This window comes from Nymphaea colorata, chromosome 8 (genome assembly GCF_008831285.2).
Source record: "Nymphaea colorata isolate Beijing-Zhang1983 chromosome 8, ASM883128v2, whole genome shotgun sequence".
NCBI classification, from domain to species: Eukaryota; Viridiplantae; Streptophyta; class Magnoliopsida; order Nymphaeales; family Nymphaeaceae; genus Nymphaea; species Nymphaea colorata.
The window spans coordinates 14,869,148-14,886,439 of record NC_045145.1 but is presented as its reverse complement, the minus strand read 5'-3'; the positions used below and the strand labels follow the sequence as shown (position 1 = coordinate 14,886,439).

Sequence of the window (17,292 nt, the reverse complement as noted above, 5' to 3'; positions counted from 1 at the left end):
TAATTATATGAGCATTTGGCTTTTCACAAAGTCAGAGCTACCAATTGATTGCCGCTGCTTAGCATCATCTGTCATCTCGGAGGTCGTTGTTTTCTTCAGCTTTCAGCGATCCATTTTGCAGTTGAGGAGATTTAAATGCCTTTAAAGATGACCAAGAGCAAAAGTCTTCGATATCTTTTCATTTAATGCAACTCAGATCAGGATCTGGAAACAACAAGATTCACGGTTTGGATACTATAAAAGAAGTTTATTTGAGCTTAGCCGATCGACCTATCGATTACAATGATCTTAAAAGTTGTTCTACAAACTGATCCATTTGAATCAGTCCTCATCTCGGTCATTACAGCATGGATTACAATTATGTGTCCCATGTAGATGGTCAGTTTCTATATCAAGTGTTAAGAGCGTCAACAAGTGCAAAAAAAGGAAGTCATCAATGGCACTTGGAAACATTAAAAGCCGACTTTGTGTTGAAAGCTTCAGCTATTGTTCACCTGCAAGGAAACTACTTAATGCTTCAATAAAACTACGCTCATCATGATGAGTGCTTGGTTAGAGAGCAATCAGCATCCGATGCACACAAAAAAAAAAAAACTTTCACAAGTACAGATTGGCCGAAATGGTCGACATCTTATCTAATCTTGTCTCTTTTTCTGTATTTTTAGTTGTTCTTGTTTCTTTTAAGTTTGTAATCTGCCTTGTCTACTTGGACTTTCTCCATTGGACAGTCTGGACACAGAGACAGCCAGCACGTTGGAACGAGGGTGACCAAGTTCAAAATCATCGAATCTGACAGCCGCGTTTGTTTGAAAGACGCTCTTGGGAAAATGAAAACAATTAAGAACATTGTGAGCTGCCCTGTAAAGATAAACTTTTAAATATATAAATGTCGGAAGTTTCTATTACGTGGACTCCTGCCACCAATCTCATCAATTTCTTAACGAAATCATGATTTCGAAGTCACACTTTTCGAGAAATTATAAATTCTAGAAAGTAAATGTAGCATGGAACTGCCCACAAGAAACAGTTCCAAACTGTGGAGGCCTCTCCATGCTTCCACTTAAAAGCATGTGCCGGCCTCCAGCCTATGGGTGTCTTCACGTGCACCCATGTGGGTTTTGTCCTAGCAAGATATTATCCTTTCAGGAACCTTCCAAGCGTCGTCCTCTTGAGTTTCTAGGTGTTCGCGGTGTTCTAAGGAAGGTCATGTTCCCAGCAAATGGGTGACCCTCTATGCAAACAAGGGACAGACAGAACGCTTCATTAAAAGAAAAAACTTTATTCGGAAAAGCCTCCTTGATCAGACGAACTAAAGTTCAAATGCATGACCTGTTTTGTGACAAGTGTTTTATCCAACACCCTTCTCGTCTCGATCATGACCAAGTGATTGGAAGATATGACTTGGTCCTCATCGGTTCTCGTTTTTCTTTTTCTTTTCTTCCTTTTCCCAAAGAGTATTTCCCCGATTTTATAAAACTCGGATAATCATGTAGTAAACAGATTAGATCATGTCATTTTCGAATTAAATGTTAGATTTAAACGTATCCCAAACCTTTGAACTCTTCATTTTTTGTGATTATTTAGAGGTAAACTAGTGAGCCCCTATTCTTTCATATTATGTTGGTGATCTGACCTGATGTATAGCCAAACCTCGTCTGCATCTGTCATAGTCTCATATCCAGCTTATATGTTTTGGAACCTGTCACATGACAAAATTAATCCACTTTGACCGTATTTAATTCCAATCCGTTTTTTATACGGAACAGTTACGTTCATTAAATCGTCTTGAACAGCCTACCTCATAAATGTTTATAAAGTTCGGCAACTTTATAAACAGCTGCGAGGCAAAAGGTTCATGCATGCATTCCATTGGATCTTTATCGGATTTTGGACTCAAATATCTGAACCACGTATCGAATCCGAGTCCGCGGATTGCAACTTAGATCTTGTTTGAGGTTGGCAATCGGATCTTACACACCAATTTGCATCCCTAACCGGAATTAGAATCAAGCAACTTGCACTTTTACATACCCAAGTTCCACACTGTAGTGAGAGGAGAGGAAACCTTGCTAGCATTTTGGGGAGTTAAACCACACCACACAGATGCATTTAGAGAGAGGAAATTTTGGTCATATTACTATAGAGAGTGAGAATTTGGATCACGACTTATTGAGGGTCCATAAAATTATGGAAATTATATATATATATGTGTGATCAGGATCGTCACGTATCCCAGGCTGCCCATCAGTTCATACGCAACTTGTCACGACCCAATTTTTGATACCAAATGTTTTTTCATTTCTATAATAGATAATAGCAGAAGTAACATTGAGTCATTACCAAAACATAAAGAAATCTGACACTGTTTTATTTCAACAATAAAATACTTGGACCCAAACAACTAAATTAACCACAAATCCCAAAACCGACGTAATGTCCAGAATGTCAATGTCCGTCCATCACAATGCTGAGGTCGTCCTTCCATGAGCCATAATCTATCAAGAACTATCTGTAGAGATATAAAAAAGGGGTCAAAATTCCTCTGAGTATGGAAAATTCCAGTCATGAATGAAACATGGCCCAACAAAATAATATTTGATTTTGTAAAACAAGTTCATATCACAAGACTCCAGATCTTAACATATATTGCAGTACTGTCACATTATCAAAAACAAAACGACTCGAGATGTGTACAACCTCTAAAATTTCATAGGTTTCCAAAGTTGATTCTCTGACAATGTCGTGATCATCGTGCCGAGCAACAACAGAAATTCTCGTGAGCACAACTAATGGGCAGAACAGAACATATATTCACCAGGCGATCCAACAGATCGAGGGTACCTGCAGTGAAGCCTCTTGAGATATCCCAGATCGCCGCTGCAGCAGCATGACCCTTAGGAACCCAATTTGAGGGACCAAGAGATGCCTCACTCCCCGATAGAAACAAAACAAAACCCCGGGCCCTTGTGCCACCCAATACCCTATGTGCCCTCCAATACAAACGGAAGAGTGTGCGACAACAGTGAGCTCACGTGCGCCACTACCTTTCGGGACAAAACCAAACATTAGGCAAAAATACAAGCTCACACTCGCATAAACTATTGCACACAGTCCACGTTTCGCCTTCGAATTTCAAATATGAGAGTTTCTCATCATTATACATCGTCTACTACCTCTCACAAAAACCGCCCTTAGGCTCGGTTTCTCAAACAACAAAAATAAGTGATTTTATAACTTGATTTAATGGTAATAGAACAAAGTCGAGTAAACATGCAACAATGTATAGTATCCCACATCAAAAAATTCAAATAATAATATTGTAATCATTATATATAATCAAGAGGTTTAAGAACCTTTTTTTCTGAAATTGTAAATAAAACTAAGGGCATTAAAGAGAAAATACAACATAATATTTCGCTTTTTCATCGAAATTGCAAACAATTTAATGAAAACCCTCTTTTAGAAATTTTAAGGACTTAAAGGGTAACGATTCGTAATTTCGTAAGAATTCATCGGTTTTTATGGAAAATAACTTTCGGGGACCCCTTTTTGAATATGTTTTTAGCAAAAACGTTGCGGGATGAATTCCTGAAAAATGTAACACCTTTTCCGAAAACTTCACTATTAAGGTGGACCATTCTTGTAATTTTCTAAATTTGATATAAATTTAGTGGAACCCTCGCCCTCATTTCATTTCTCGCTGGTCTCTCTCTCTCTCCTCACGGGAGCACCTCTGCTTCCTGTTTCAATCAACAGTCATTCAAAAATTAATATATCCTGATCGGTTTTTCCAAAAATTATGAAATTTTATCAAGATAATCTTCAGAAGCAAATGAATCCAACGAGTTTTTGTTCGACAATTTCCGACAACGGAACTGACAGCACCAGCTGCCGGAATACTGTTCAGTTTCTAGTTTCACAAAAAAGCATTCCAGCAACAGGTGATTACTCAAAAATTCGTATCTCATCAACCGCTTATCCAAAAATTATGAAATTTTACAAGAGTAATCCTCAGAAGAATGTGAATCCAACAAGTACTTACTCGTTATTTTTTGATACCGGACCTACCACCGGTCGCCAGAATCCGATGTAGTTTTCAGATTTTCTGTCGCATAAAACACTCCAGCGATAGACAGTCATGCAAAAATTCCATATCTTTTTATAGACGACTCCAAAAATTATGAAATTTTACAAGCATAATCTACAGAAGCAGACGAATCTAATGAGCTCTTACTCGTTGTTTTCCAGCACCGGAGCTGACAACGCTGGTCGCCGGAAGTCGCTTTAGTTTTCAAATTTTCTAGATACTTTAAAAAAAATCACAGGCGACCAGCGAGCTAACTCCCTAACGCCTTTCATCTAGGGAGCTAATTTGTGTCGGTGCTTTAGGGCGTCCCATCCTCCCTGGTAACACAAGGTGCTGCCCAAGTTTCCTCTAAAAGGGAGCTAGTATTGATTTTTAAATATTGTGTGATTTCTGTCCTCCCTAAGTGACGCCTGAAATAGGGATCGCCTGATGGCGTTTAACCGCCTCACGGTATTGCCCTCATTATATCCTTTTTTTTATTTTCTGTACACATTTAATTAAATCTCATACATGCATGTATATATTTTCATTTCTAGGAAATCAAAGATAACACAACTAAGAACACTGTATACTACTCCCATCGCCTCGTGCATGGATTCATAGAATCATATTTAGGCATATGCATACATAGATCTACACGTATATGTATCTATACAAAAATAAAAAAAATACACCGCTTCATGCTACAATCATAATTGAATATCCCCATACCTTTCAAATCCGAGCTAAACTTCCAGCCGCCGCAGTCTTTTTGCTGCGCTTCCAGTTTCTTCACAACAGCCACCAATCTCTATCTAAGCTAGAAAGAGGGCAAAGATGAGGACGTCCCTCACACACACTCTCTCTCTCACGTTGAGTCTTCTCCTTTATGAAGGCAGCAAAGGAATGATTAATTTCTGGAAAGTAGGGGTTAAATAAACTCTCTACAAGGCCTCTCTTATTGTCATACGAACTTTCTTTTTAAGTTTTTTCACAAGAAAGGAAACGGTCTCTCAGTTTCCTTTGGCATTTTTTTTGAGTTAGGAAAATCCTACATTTCTTTCCTTAATTGTTCTCTTTATTCAAATGAAAAATGGAAGGAGAAACGAGTGGGCATTGGGTTACTCAGTCTTCAATTGTTGGGTCAGGATTTGACTCTACATGAGGCTGCCTGCTAAAACATGTATATTAAAGAGGCAGCCCTCTAGTGGATTAGGCAGCACCGCACTCTCTTTGTTCCAAATTCCATACAATATGTTGTTACCTACCATATAAGGGTGGCCTCAAACATTCTAGTTCTAGATGTAGGGGCACCAGCAGATTCTGTGTACTATTTCTCAAATATGTGGGCCAGATTTGAATAACTTCCTCTTTTGGATCTGATCTGTGCCAGCTTGGTTCTCAAACAGCCCGTCGTTAACTCTAAACCTCCACACTTGGTTGGGTATTCAGAGTTTGCTAAATCTATTTGAGCCAACTGAGTGTGAAGGCTCTGTTGGGGAGCCAAACAGGGCCAGCTTCAAAGTTCATGCATGATCAAGTGGACCCAGATCCATTTGCAAGTCCTATGGCCATTAGCCACCCACCCCGATCTGAGTGGAATCACATCTTCAACTCTACTCCATATTCTTTTTTTGCTTCTCTTCTCAGACGCATACTTTCGAAAGGCGAAAAGAAGAAGCATCGATCCAAATAGAACATTAGATTTCTTTCCTAATGCTCAGATATGATCATAGACTTCTAGATTTGAAGCTAAAGTGCGTAGAGAACAGGAATTTTTTTTAAAAAACGAATGGGAAATACTCCTTAAATATATTATTGGTAAGAGAAAACCATCATGTTGAAACCAAGAAAACCTTAGACCATGTTTTGGCAGTCATTTGTGAATCCCTTCTAAAATCAAAAGCAAACTACTAATCCAGTTTTGTGTTTGAAACAAGTACACTTTTGTTAAATCAAAAGAGAGAAAAAGTCATGGAAAAGCTTGTTTGAAGAATGGTAGTGCTATGCCCAGAATCATTATCTTCATTTTCTGATCTGATTAATAATTGTGTTACAGATCAGCCCATGGGTTGAATTCAATAAATACGACGGAAGAACAATAAATAAATGGCACAATGCAAGTGGATGATCTCATCTGTGAGGACTGATATTAAACTTTAACCATTCTTTATTTGAAGCCCACATCCACTAATCAAAAATTGTCGCCTTTATCAGGAAGGAAAAATATTCAAGTCATTGTTACAAAGGAGCACTTAGCCGCATAATTGACCTGAACTTTTTTAGGAGAAAAAAAAAAAATCTTCTTCTCGGCGTTGATGATTGCACCAACCAGACAGACAGTCCATCCATTAAGAAACAGTAAATAGTCATGATTTGGCTAGCTCATAGGCAATGGTGGAAGCATTTAGCATTTATTTTACTCTACTCATCATGCAATTGAATTCTATAAAGTTCCTTTTCATATTTGTTAAGTAATTCCCTCACCAAATCTGATAGCCACCATAGTTAGAGCACGCACGAAAGGTGATTCAAAAGTTAGTCAAACCTGTCCTTTCGAAAAATTGCCAATGAAAAAATAAGTTTAAAAACATACAAAAAATAAAAAAAAGCTGCATTTTTTCCTTTTTTTTTTTTGCGTTTTTTTCCATTTTCCACATTTCTTGTCACTACATTATATTTTCGCATTTTTTGCATTTTACTTTTAGGTTTCTTTATTTTTAAAAAAAATTGCCAAGATTTTCATCTTTGTGGCGTTACACTTAAGAAAAACGTCGTCATTTAGAATCCATCTGACAATGATTCTTTTGCATTTTATTTTTTTTAAATTTGCCAAGATTTTGATCTTTGTGATATTATGCCTAAGAAAAATCTCGTCATTTAGAATCCATCAACGATATTTGTGACAATGATTTGATTTGTATGAATAAAAGTCTACCACCATGACCGTAAGGCACTTTTAGGGGTTGCAAACAGATTCGGACCCGGTCAATGAAATGAGTTAGCCCAAATTGGATCCGGTACAACAGAAAGCACCAAACCACCCTTTGTTTATATTACTGGCTGGGTTGGGTTCGGCAGATGCCCACATTCAAATATAATCGATCCTATGTAGCCTTGAATTAAGTTGATTGTGTATCCAAGCCACCCTCTTGTGTCAATGATGTTAATTCATTATGATTTATATATTATTTTATATTAAAATTATGTTTTTTAATTTAATCGGATCAGAGTCGGGCTCGGGTTGTAGGTATCGAACCAGTCCCAGGCCTGGGTTTTGGGTTTTGGGTGTTGGCCGGCTAGAGCCCGACTCCTTATCGGCCAGACCAAGCTGATGCCCAAGCTTACTATGTAGCATTGGATTACGGACATTGTGTATCCAAACAACCCTCTTGAGTGAATGAGGTTAATTCTTTCTAGACATTCAAGGAAGCAAGCAGTCAAACATTATGAGCACAGTGCAGGATTTGTACACTCAACAGTCAAAGCAAAGGAAATATTCAACCATTCTGTGCTCCCCATTAGTGCTCATAAAGGCCACCCACCTAGTGAATGCATTACCCTCAGTTTCAGACTCTGGTACAACTTTCTTGAGTACCCTTTTTCTCAACTTCTTTCTCTTTTTTCTTCTCACTTTTTACCTGCTTCAGAGTTTGGACACACGTAGAATATGTGCGCAAAGTTCTTCTGTAGTTCAAAAAAAGAAAACGAGGGAATGAAGCACAGGTTCCGGTTTGTGACCTCACCTGTTTTCTTCGGCATGCTTGAATGGCCCCTTGCATGATCAACTTCAATATCCCCACTTTCAATATACAGAAAAATACAACTCACGAGTAGTTGTTTGAAAGATGTTAGATCTGAGATCTTGATAAATGAGCCAATGTGGGGCTTGTCGATGGGATGTTGGCCCTACATGTCGACTCCACGACAACACCATCAATGTCATACACTTCAATTCATGAACATGAGGATGTTTCCAAGTCACTTACACACTTCTCTTTCATCTTCCCTGATTTTTTCTATACTTTTCCATCTTGAAATATCTATAGTTTTCGTTTAATATCTGAATAAGTGCGTCTAAGATTATGTGTCGATCCTTAGCGGTTTAAATTGAGTTCATTTGAATGTACAAGAAGAAGCCAACTGCGGTGAAATTTAATTTTTACTGCACTGAAAAGAAGCAAAATTTTGGAAGTATGTATGAATGAATAATCCCTACAATACAATTTGCATCTGTTTGCATTATTGTTGGAAAAGGACATATTGAGGCGTCATTCATGCACCTCACTGATCTTAAAAATGACCATTTTTTGGAGCCACTCAACTCAAAACATGGGTTTTGGAGTTTCATGAGCATTTCGGTGGAAAAACCATAGCTGACAAAATTGCTGTTTGAAATGATGGGTTGCCGTGGCAAAGGGCGTGGTCCATTATTGAACATGGCTTCCGGGACCGAAGGACACAAGACCCTGACCACCACGGATCGGGTCAAGGTATGTCGGGATCCACGTTGGTGTCCAAGTTTTTGCCGTATTGAATTGAACTAATGATAAATATGGACCGGTTTAGCCGATTGGATCCACTTTCTATGACATCTAGTTAGTTGATGTCCAAGATTGGGATATATGTAAAAGCTACATCGTATCTTTACTTTGTTCATGGAATAATCCGATTTAGATTTGATTACCTAATCTTAAGTAATGTCACGCGGATTCTCCTTCTTTAAATCATTCCACTACATAATATTCTTAGCAAAATATACATCTCACCGTTGTTTTAACAGTCATTTGACAGATTCTGAGCCCACTTACAATTCCCAATTGGACTTTTCTTTTATGTATATATGTGTGTGTGTGTAAGTTTTTGAAGTTTTAAGCCATATAATATTCAATTGCTCATCTTTGGATTGGAATGCAAACTTGACTGAAACCAAAGACTCGAAATATCGATGTCACAGTTATGGTCAGACGCACAGTTAAGTTAAGAGATGCCTAACTTTATTGCGCGCTGCTTTGGATCAGATAGCGGGACAGATGTTCACCCGAAGACTTGACCCGGGTGGGCCCCACAAATTGAGACCAGAAGAATCAAATTCAAAATTTTGACCAGGCTGAACACATCTTGGATCGGGCAAGAAAGCACCGGGTTTTCTTTTCACTGAAATCCAGATTTATGTCTTGATTCGTTTTCACTGGAAGAGAGAGAGGAGGAGGAGTAATAGCGCTTAATGACGTGCTTAATCTCAAGATTAGATTAATACTGAAGCACCCGAAAGAGGGCATAGTGCATGCCATCATTTGGTAGAGGAAGAAAGAAGGAAGGACCGAGAGGGAGATGCTATGACAAACACAAAGAATCAAAAGAATAAAGGGTTTATGTTCATTTGACCTTTCCACCCTAACATCTCAATAATTGAATTTAAAAGATACGCTAATAGAGAAGATGTATTGTCACTGGTAGATGGATATCTTGACAGTCAGTCCAAAGAAAACAAAGTGATGGGGGCATTTCAGTTTAACCTGCACCTATTCAGTGAAAGAAAACCCCTACTCACATAAAATATAAAATTTTAATATACAATAATACAAGCGCCGAAACCGTTCATCCATTAACTTACATCAAAAAATTATGATGTCTAAAAGTTAGCCAACTCAAACATGAAACACCTTTTACATTTTTTCTGGCAATTCCTTAATATTTAAATTATATAACAGGTAAAAAAAAAAAAAAGGTTATCATAGTGTGCTTCATAAATTTCCGGATAAGCAAATCCGGACATTTATGAAACACAGTGGCTAAATTTCACCCCCCGTCGCAGCGAAGAGAGGAGTGGCGAAAAAATTTTAGTCGGGGAAAAACGGTGAAGACGCTGTGTCGCTTTGCGGCACCACCCCAATACCTGCTGTAACACAAAGTAGTTATGCTCGGACAAGCCCCATGATAATGGAGATCCACGTATCACTATGAAGACTTTCTACCAAGAAGACCCTCAGTTGTTTACCCAGAACAAAGAACTTGTTCTTTGGGTTAACGTTTTGTCACGAGGCAGATGTTCGAAAGGTGGGAGTCAGTCAGCCAAAAGGATAGGTGGGCCCATCCTTCACTCGCTTCACTGGCACACCGTACCATTCCTTTCCCTGTTTAACCTTTTTCGAGAAATTTATTTATCGGGAGAGACGCCAGCGGCTCCCGACTTTCCTCTTCCCGGGAACCTCTCCCTCCTCCGCCTCCTCTTCCCCCGAAGAACCCAACATGAAGCACCGAGAGCGCGATGGGGAGAGAGAGAGTTGATCTGTCTTCGCTGCTGCTCTTGGATTTCCCACCGTCCCGTGCAAATCTTTGTTGCTTCTTTCGTTTCTCTCTCTCCTTTTGTCGATCTCACGGTTTGCAAGTGAGTGTGTGTTCTGCTTGTGTTTCGTTTTTTTGTTTTTCCTTTTATTTTGACTTCTTCTTCTTCATCGCTCGTGGTAATTGCTTTGCGGACTTTCTGCTTTTGCCCCTTCCTTCTTTTGACTCTTTTTTCCTCCCCTGGTCAGCTGGGTTCGGTCTGTCTTTGGATTGTTAGTATTATGATTGCAACTGTGTGGGCTGATTTTGGTTTTCTTGCTAGAATTTTGTATGTAGCTTGTTCACGTTGCAGTGATGAGTTGATAGTTTTACATCGCGTGTGTGTGTGTGTGTGTCTGGAGGGAGGGAGGGTGCCTTAAGGGTAAATTTCTGTTCTTGATTTTCTGTTTCTGTTAGTGTTACTAACTATATGAGGTGGTAGTCCTTTGGATGAACCACAGCAGATATTTGCTCTGCTTTTCCATTCTTTTGATTAGGTGAAATATTCATGGTTTCCCTCCCTCTCCCTCTCCAGTCCTTTTCTTTTTTTTCCCTTAGAAGAGTGAGTGCTTTTCTGTCGCTCTCTTTAGTGAATGTGTCCTTCCTTAGAAGACTAGCTTGCCATTAATTACCCTTTCAGAAATTGTTGAATATTTCGAGTAAATGGTCATAAATTCCTTCCATTATGTCCGCTAATGAAAACTGATCCCCAAATTTTGTTTGTTTCGACCACATGAACTTAATGTATCTGTATTCACAAGTATGAAAGATAAGCGTGGGCTGATACTGTGAGGGATTCGTAATCCGGGTCCTTGAACTAATATCTGAAATTGCCTTAAAAAGTGGTAAGCGACAAGAGGGAGTAGAAATTATGGCGAAAAGGGTTGATGCTGAGGCTATAATTCTCGGTACCAGCTATCTAGATCTTGTTTACCCCATTCCCGTGAACATTCTGAACTGAAAAGCGAGAGCACTGATCATGGTATTGTTTGGTAGCAAATGCATAATTGAGCTTCTGAACGTTACTATGGTTTCTTTGTGCTATCAGAGCCTCTTCTGTCTGCTACGTCTTTCTGTTGGTGGTGTCGGTGGTCAGGTTTTAACCTAGAGAAACTGGTTTTTTCGTATTTCTTTTTCTTTTCCTCTTATATTATGCTCTGTCACTGATGAAAGGAACTGGTGTCCGTGGTGCCGTGTAATGAGTGGTTTCAGTTGCTTTAAGTAGGATATTACCTGCTTCTGTAGATTGTTTGCTTGCCGCTTTATTATTATCCTTCTAATCACGTGACTTCTATTTGCAGAAATGATATAGAATCAAATGTGAATCCTATTGCAAGTTCTTTCTCCTGCTGCATACTCTTTTAAGAAATGTGGTGGGTTTATGTGTTCTTCACTTTGTCATTCTTGCTGCTGCAGGTGAGGTCCAATTATGAAGGTATGTGCTTCTGAATGCTACGACATGCTTTTTCTTATATCAGGCTTTATTTGTCCGAGTGGAAAGCACTGTGGGTCTTATGGTTCAAGAACCTTATTCCTGTTTTCTATCCTGATATTCCTTCTTTGACTCATTTTGTGACATACAAGTGTCATTATCTTATTCATCCATTTGAAGGCCATGGCTGCTTGCCTGAAGTTGCTACTGGTTTCTTGTTGTGACAGGGGATTCACTGATTCAATTGAAGAAGTCTCTAAATGCCTCTTCCACTCAGCTTCGTGATTGGAATCAATATCTGGTTACCCCATGTACTTGGTCTCTTGTTTCTTGTGACACGAAGAATAATGTAACTCAAGTGTAATTTTCTTCTACTAGTAACAACTTTCATTTCCATTTCAAAAATGATGTTGATAGGATTCTATAACTATAATCATACTTAAATTTTCCCCTTCTGTTTAATTTGTGTACAGAGTTTTGAACTCTATGGGATTATCAGGAACGTTGATACCTGCAGTTGGAGCTTTGCGGTCCCTTTCTGTTTTGTAAGTTTACTTCATTTCTTAATCTTCAATCTCTCTTCACTCTTCATGAACTAGAAATCCTGAGATGTCTTTATGTCATTCATGTGGTTGATATTGTTACCAGTAATCCTGTTCTTTGGTATTTTGTATATCTGCTGAACAATGAAATATTGAAACATAAATGATACTTGTGTATGTTACAAATACTATCTGTATGAGTGCAAGCAAAAGGCTCGCTGATAGTTACTAACATGTAAAGATCAGAGTGAGCCAAAATTTGGCATTGGTTAGTTTCTGATAATTTATTTACTTAAGTATGATCTTTTTGCAATTGTAAAATGGGGCTGTTTAGTATAGTCTTGGTCATTGATGACGATAATGTGATTCATCTTAAGTTCCAAGCTGAGGAACCTTGATATGCTATTGCATAGCTATCTAGCTCCTGTTTTCACTATAATTATTCATCATTCATTCAAATCAATGTACTGAAAGGTCCTGCATGCATATGCTTTGGCTGTTTTGTGTTGTTTCAGCTTGATGCCTGCACCTATAATTGGCTACTTGGTTTTTTTTTTTCACTTAATACTTAATAGCATCTTTATCCTGGCCCATCATGCAGTTCAGTACTAGATAACCATATCTCTGGTGGCATACCAAATGAATTCGGGAATTTAGTGGATTTGACAAGTTTAGATTTGTCAAAAAACCGATTGACTGGCGAAATACCAACGTCTCTTGGGAATCTGACAAAGCTTCAGTACTTGTATGTTACATGCTCATGTCCCACATATGAATTCTTGCGAAGCCCATGTTTGATATATCTAAATGGTTTTCCATGTCGTCTTCTTAATTGTGATGGCAGGATTTTGAGTGAAAACAACCTTGGAGGAAGCATTCCTGATTCTCTTTCAAATATTCCAACTTTAGTTGAAATGTAAGTAGTTGTAGTGTTCATACTTGACCTAAATAAATACAGTTGATGATTGAAATCGTGGGCAGCTGTGCAGCTGAATTTAATAAACTACAATTTTCTTTCTAAAAATATGTACAGTTTTAATAATCATTTTTTGGTAACTGTCTTCATCAGGAAGTATGCTCAGTTGTTTAGTGTAATTCTCTTTGCAGTCAGCTTGCTTTCAATAATCTGACTGGTGTCATACCGAAGCGATTATTTCAAGTTCCTAAATACAAGTATGTCTCCTTTTTATTCTTGGTTATCCTCATCTTGAATCTTGCATTTGCCATTTGGATGCCTGAGTTTTATGAATTTATGCTTTTATTTGCCTAAAATCTATTTCTTCTTTTGTCAGTTTTACAGGAAACAAATTAAACTGTGGTTTGGGTCATCCAAACCGTTGTGAATCCGCTCCACAAGATTATGGTAACTACAATCACTTACTTAGCTGCTGGATTTGAAGAAGCTTCTTTGGATGGTTAAATATTTATGTAAAATTGTTGATATTTTTCTTCTTATGAGGAACTGTATCTTTTCCTTGGTAGGAAACACAAAGAAATCGAAAGCTGGAGTTGCATTTGGTAGTATTGGAGGTGTCTTGGGATGTGTTGTCTTGGGAGGTGTGTTTTTTGTTTGGTGGAAAGGTCGGCGCAAAGGCTATAAACCTGAAGTATTTGTTGACGTCTCAGGTCTGCATATCTTACATATTTCTTGTATGCTGTGTATATTCATGGATGTCGAGTCCCTTTTCCCTTTTAACTTATACTTTAGAGCTTCAGGAGTCTGAAGTACTTTATTTCTTGTTCAAATTTAATACCTTGGTGATTACCACATGTGTAGTCGATTCGGTTTTGTACATGCATGCACTTCTACGCTTATAGTCCTACTTCAACTGTTGAGAATGGGAAGTTGTTGTAAGGCTGAGTCTTTGCCTCTTAAGATAGTTTTTGGTATCACAGTGCAACACATCCTCATGAAGAGTTTAAATATTTCTTAATCACATTTGTTGTCATGGCTTTCTAGGTCAATTTTAATTTCTATGAGTGGCTATTTTCAACATTTCCTGCCCTCAGAATGCATGCCATTTGTGAAAAATGCACTAGATCCCTGCAGTAATTCCATTAGGCATTAGGTGCTTGGTTGGAGGGTCCTTACTCTCCTTTGCAGGATACGGTAAAGGATGATACTTTGTTGTACTTGGTTGGTCCTTATGTGTGGTTTCAACCATTAATTGTTTGCTAGTTCAGGTGAGGATGATCGCAGGATCGCATTTGGTCAGCTGAAGAGGTTTGCTTGGCGCGAACTGCAGATAGCCACTGACAACTTCAATGAGAGGAATGTGCTTGGGCAGGGAGGATTTGGTAAGGTTTATAAGGGTGTTCTTGGTGATAATACGAAGATAGCTGTCAAGCGCCTGACAGATCATCAAAGTGCGGGTGGAGAGGCTGCATTCTTACGAGAGGTTGAGTTGATCAGTGTAGCAGTCCACCGTAACCTTTTGAGATTAATTGGATTCTGTACAACTCCTTCAGAACGTCTTCTGGTCTATCCTTTCATGCAAAACCTTAGTGTTGCATCTCGCTTACGAGGTATTGAACCTTGAAACTGTTCAAATAATAGGGTTTTTAAAATTTTGTTAAGTTTTACCTGAAACTTGTTCGAGGCAGTTGTTGTTTCTCTAGTCTCTACTTTAAATTCTCCAAGCCTTTGTATTTGCACATTTGCTTGCTTAGCTTTTTTTAGGTTCCTTGACCATTTTGCTGAAACAGACAATTTTCATGGCACTGAAAATTTAGTGATTTGGCTTCAGTCACTAGGAAATCATTAGTCCTCAGAAGTTTGCCTTCCGACATTTATCTTTTCTGCTAATACATTTTGGCAGCATTGAGAAGTGAGAACTTGATTTCTGACTGGGACAACACCTTGATCCAGTTAACTAATAAGTTTCTTGGTAATCTGCACTGGTTGAATTAGATCTCAGGCGATATTAGCATTTTGATATGCTCTGCACCTTTCTGAATTGATAAATACACAATATGTTTGAAGTTCTTGCTCATGCTTTTTGTCTGAGCATTCTTATTTTCATTCTTGTTGATGCCAGAGATTAAGCCTGGGGAGAAGGTTTTGGATTGGCCAACTCGAAAACGAATTGCCTTAGGCACATCTCGAGGATTGGAATATCTTCATGAGCACTGCAATCCTAAGATAATCCATCGTGATGTCAAAGCTGCTAATGTTCTATTAGATGAAGAATTTGAAGCTGTTGTTGGGGACTTTGGCCTCGCAAAGTTGGTTGATGTCAGAAAGACCGATGTAACAACTCAAGTTCGTGGAACCATGGGGCACATAGCTCCTGAGTATCTTTCCACGGGGAAATCATCTGAAAGAACTGATGTTTTCGGATATGGCATTATGCTCCTAGAGCTTGTTACAGGACAACGTGCAATAGATTTTTCCCGCCTGGAAGAAGAAGATGATGTGTTATTGCTTGACCATGTAAGTCCCTTGAATGATCCTCCCAAGCACATAAAATTATGCAGAATGCCCTTGTCAATTGTCATTGCTAACTCGTTGACATTCTTGTTGAAAAGGTGAAGAAGCTGGAAAGAGAAAAAAGATTGGATGCCATCGTCGATCCGAACTTGAAGCAGAATTATGATGGCCAAGAAGTGGAAATGATGATACAGGTCGCACTGCTTTGTACACAAGCATCACCAGAAGATCGCCCAAAGATGGCAGAAGTTGTTCGCATGTTGGAAGGTGAAGGCTTGGCAGAAAGGTGGGTGGAATGGCAGCAGGTCGAGCATACGCGCAGACAGGAGTACGAGAGAATACAGCGAAGATTTGATTGGGGTGAAGATTCAGTATATAACCAAGACGCAATTGAATTGTCTGGTGCAAGGTAACCTGATGGACTGAAGCTTGTTCCAAGTCCAGTTCAATTTTTGGTTATAGCCTACTGCGTGCAGGACAAAAAAGGACGCGTATCTGGTGTTCCTATGAGATCAATTGTTTCCTATGTCCAGTCGCTTGGACCTGCACGTCGAGAGAAGCTAAGTGTACCATATGACTGTTTCTATTAATTATATCAAGGGTCTTTCGTTTCTTTCACGGGTTCGACGTCATAACGTCGAACCCTCTTTAGTTCCTTTCCTGAATTGGATCTTCATCATCTAATGTCACGATGGTATTCAAGACTTAGGTTCTAAAAAATCATTAGAATGCCAAGAATTACCAAATTGCTCATATCGCCCTAGCACAAGGTGACACTACTTGTTAAAGTATTGTTTTTGCAAGAGTTCTACGCCACCATTAGAAAACAAAAAATGAGCTTCCCTTTTTGTTATATAACCTTTTTTTCAAGTAATGGTTTTTCTCAGTGTAGAGACAAACAAATACATTGAAGAGGTTCAAAATTTTTTGCACCATTGTACACGACTAGTGCGGGCATCCACAGTGTGACTAAAAACAATTCCAACGAAATTTTTCATGGGTTGCAGTGGCCCGCACCAGCACCACCTCCTATGTATCTCCACCACTGGCTAGAGTTGAATCATTGACGTGACAACAAAGGCTGCACGCCCTTGCTTTCTCCTGGTGGGTTCTTCTATGAGCATGCTCAACGTGCGGACTAATCCAAAGTTTACTGAACATGAGGCTTCTAGTCATCCGAAAGTCGCCTGTGCTTAACGGAATCTGCGTCCTCACGGATCCTACCATCATTATTGTTATTATTATTATTATTATTATTACTATTTATTTGTTGTTAAATATTATTTCATTTAGTTGTCCACGCTTCAACTTTAATGCCAAAAATGGCACCATATATTTGAATTCCCTGATTGAACAAGATTATGTTGTAACACGAATAACTCTGAACTGAAGTTAAAAATACGAACAAAAAGGAAATAGCATATAAGAAGGACGATGCGTGGTTAGGAGATTTATCTTTCCAACCAGGAAACAAACTAGAATAACTTTTATCAAA

General features: G+C 38.7%; 1 protein-coding gene across 1 annotated transcript; it reads left to right on the top strand.

Moving 5' to 3' along the window:
• Positions 1–10,238: 10,238 nt before the first annotated feature.
• On the top strand, positions 10,239–16,410 carry LOC116258861 (LRR receptor kinase SERK2). Its single transcript, XM_031636284.2, has 12 exons — positions 10,239–10,457; positions 11,695–11,828; positions 12,053–12,185; positions 12,299–12,370; positions 12,969–13,112; positions 13,212–13,283; positions 13,475–13,540; positions 13,660–13,730; positions 13,850–13,993; positions 14,552–14,893; positions 15,406–15,800; positions 15,896–16,410. The coding sequence occupies exons 2-12, from the start codon at positions 11,762–11,764 to the stop codon at positions 16,208–16,210; spliced, it is 1,821 nt and encodes a 606-aa protein (XP_031492144.1). The 5' UTR covers positions 10,239–10,457; positions 11,695–11,761; the 3' UTR covers positions 16,211–16,410.
• The last annotated feature ends 882 nt before the right edge of the window (positions 16,411–17,292 follow it).

Bases quoted from the DNA above. Each gene is read 5' to 3' on its own strand.
- LOC116258861 (XM_031636284.2), top strand. From the start codon at position 11,762: ATGTGGTGGGTTTATGTGTTCTTCACTTTGTCATTCTTGCTGCTGCAG. The intron at 12,186-12,298 runs GTAATTTTCTTC...ATTTGTGTACAG, and splicing joins AAGAATAATGTAACTCAAGT to AGTTTTGAACTCTATGGGAT. The intron at 14,894-15,405 runs GTATTGAACCTT...TGTTGATGCCAG, and splicing joins TGTTGCATCTCGCTTACGAG to AGATTAAGCCTGGGGAGAAG.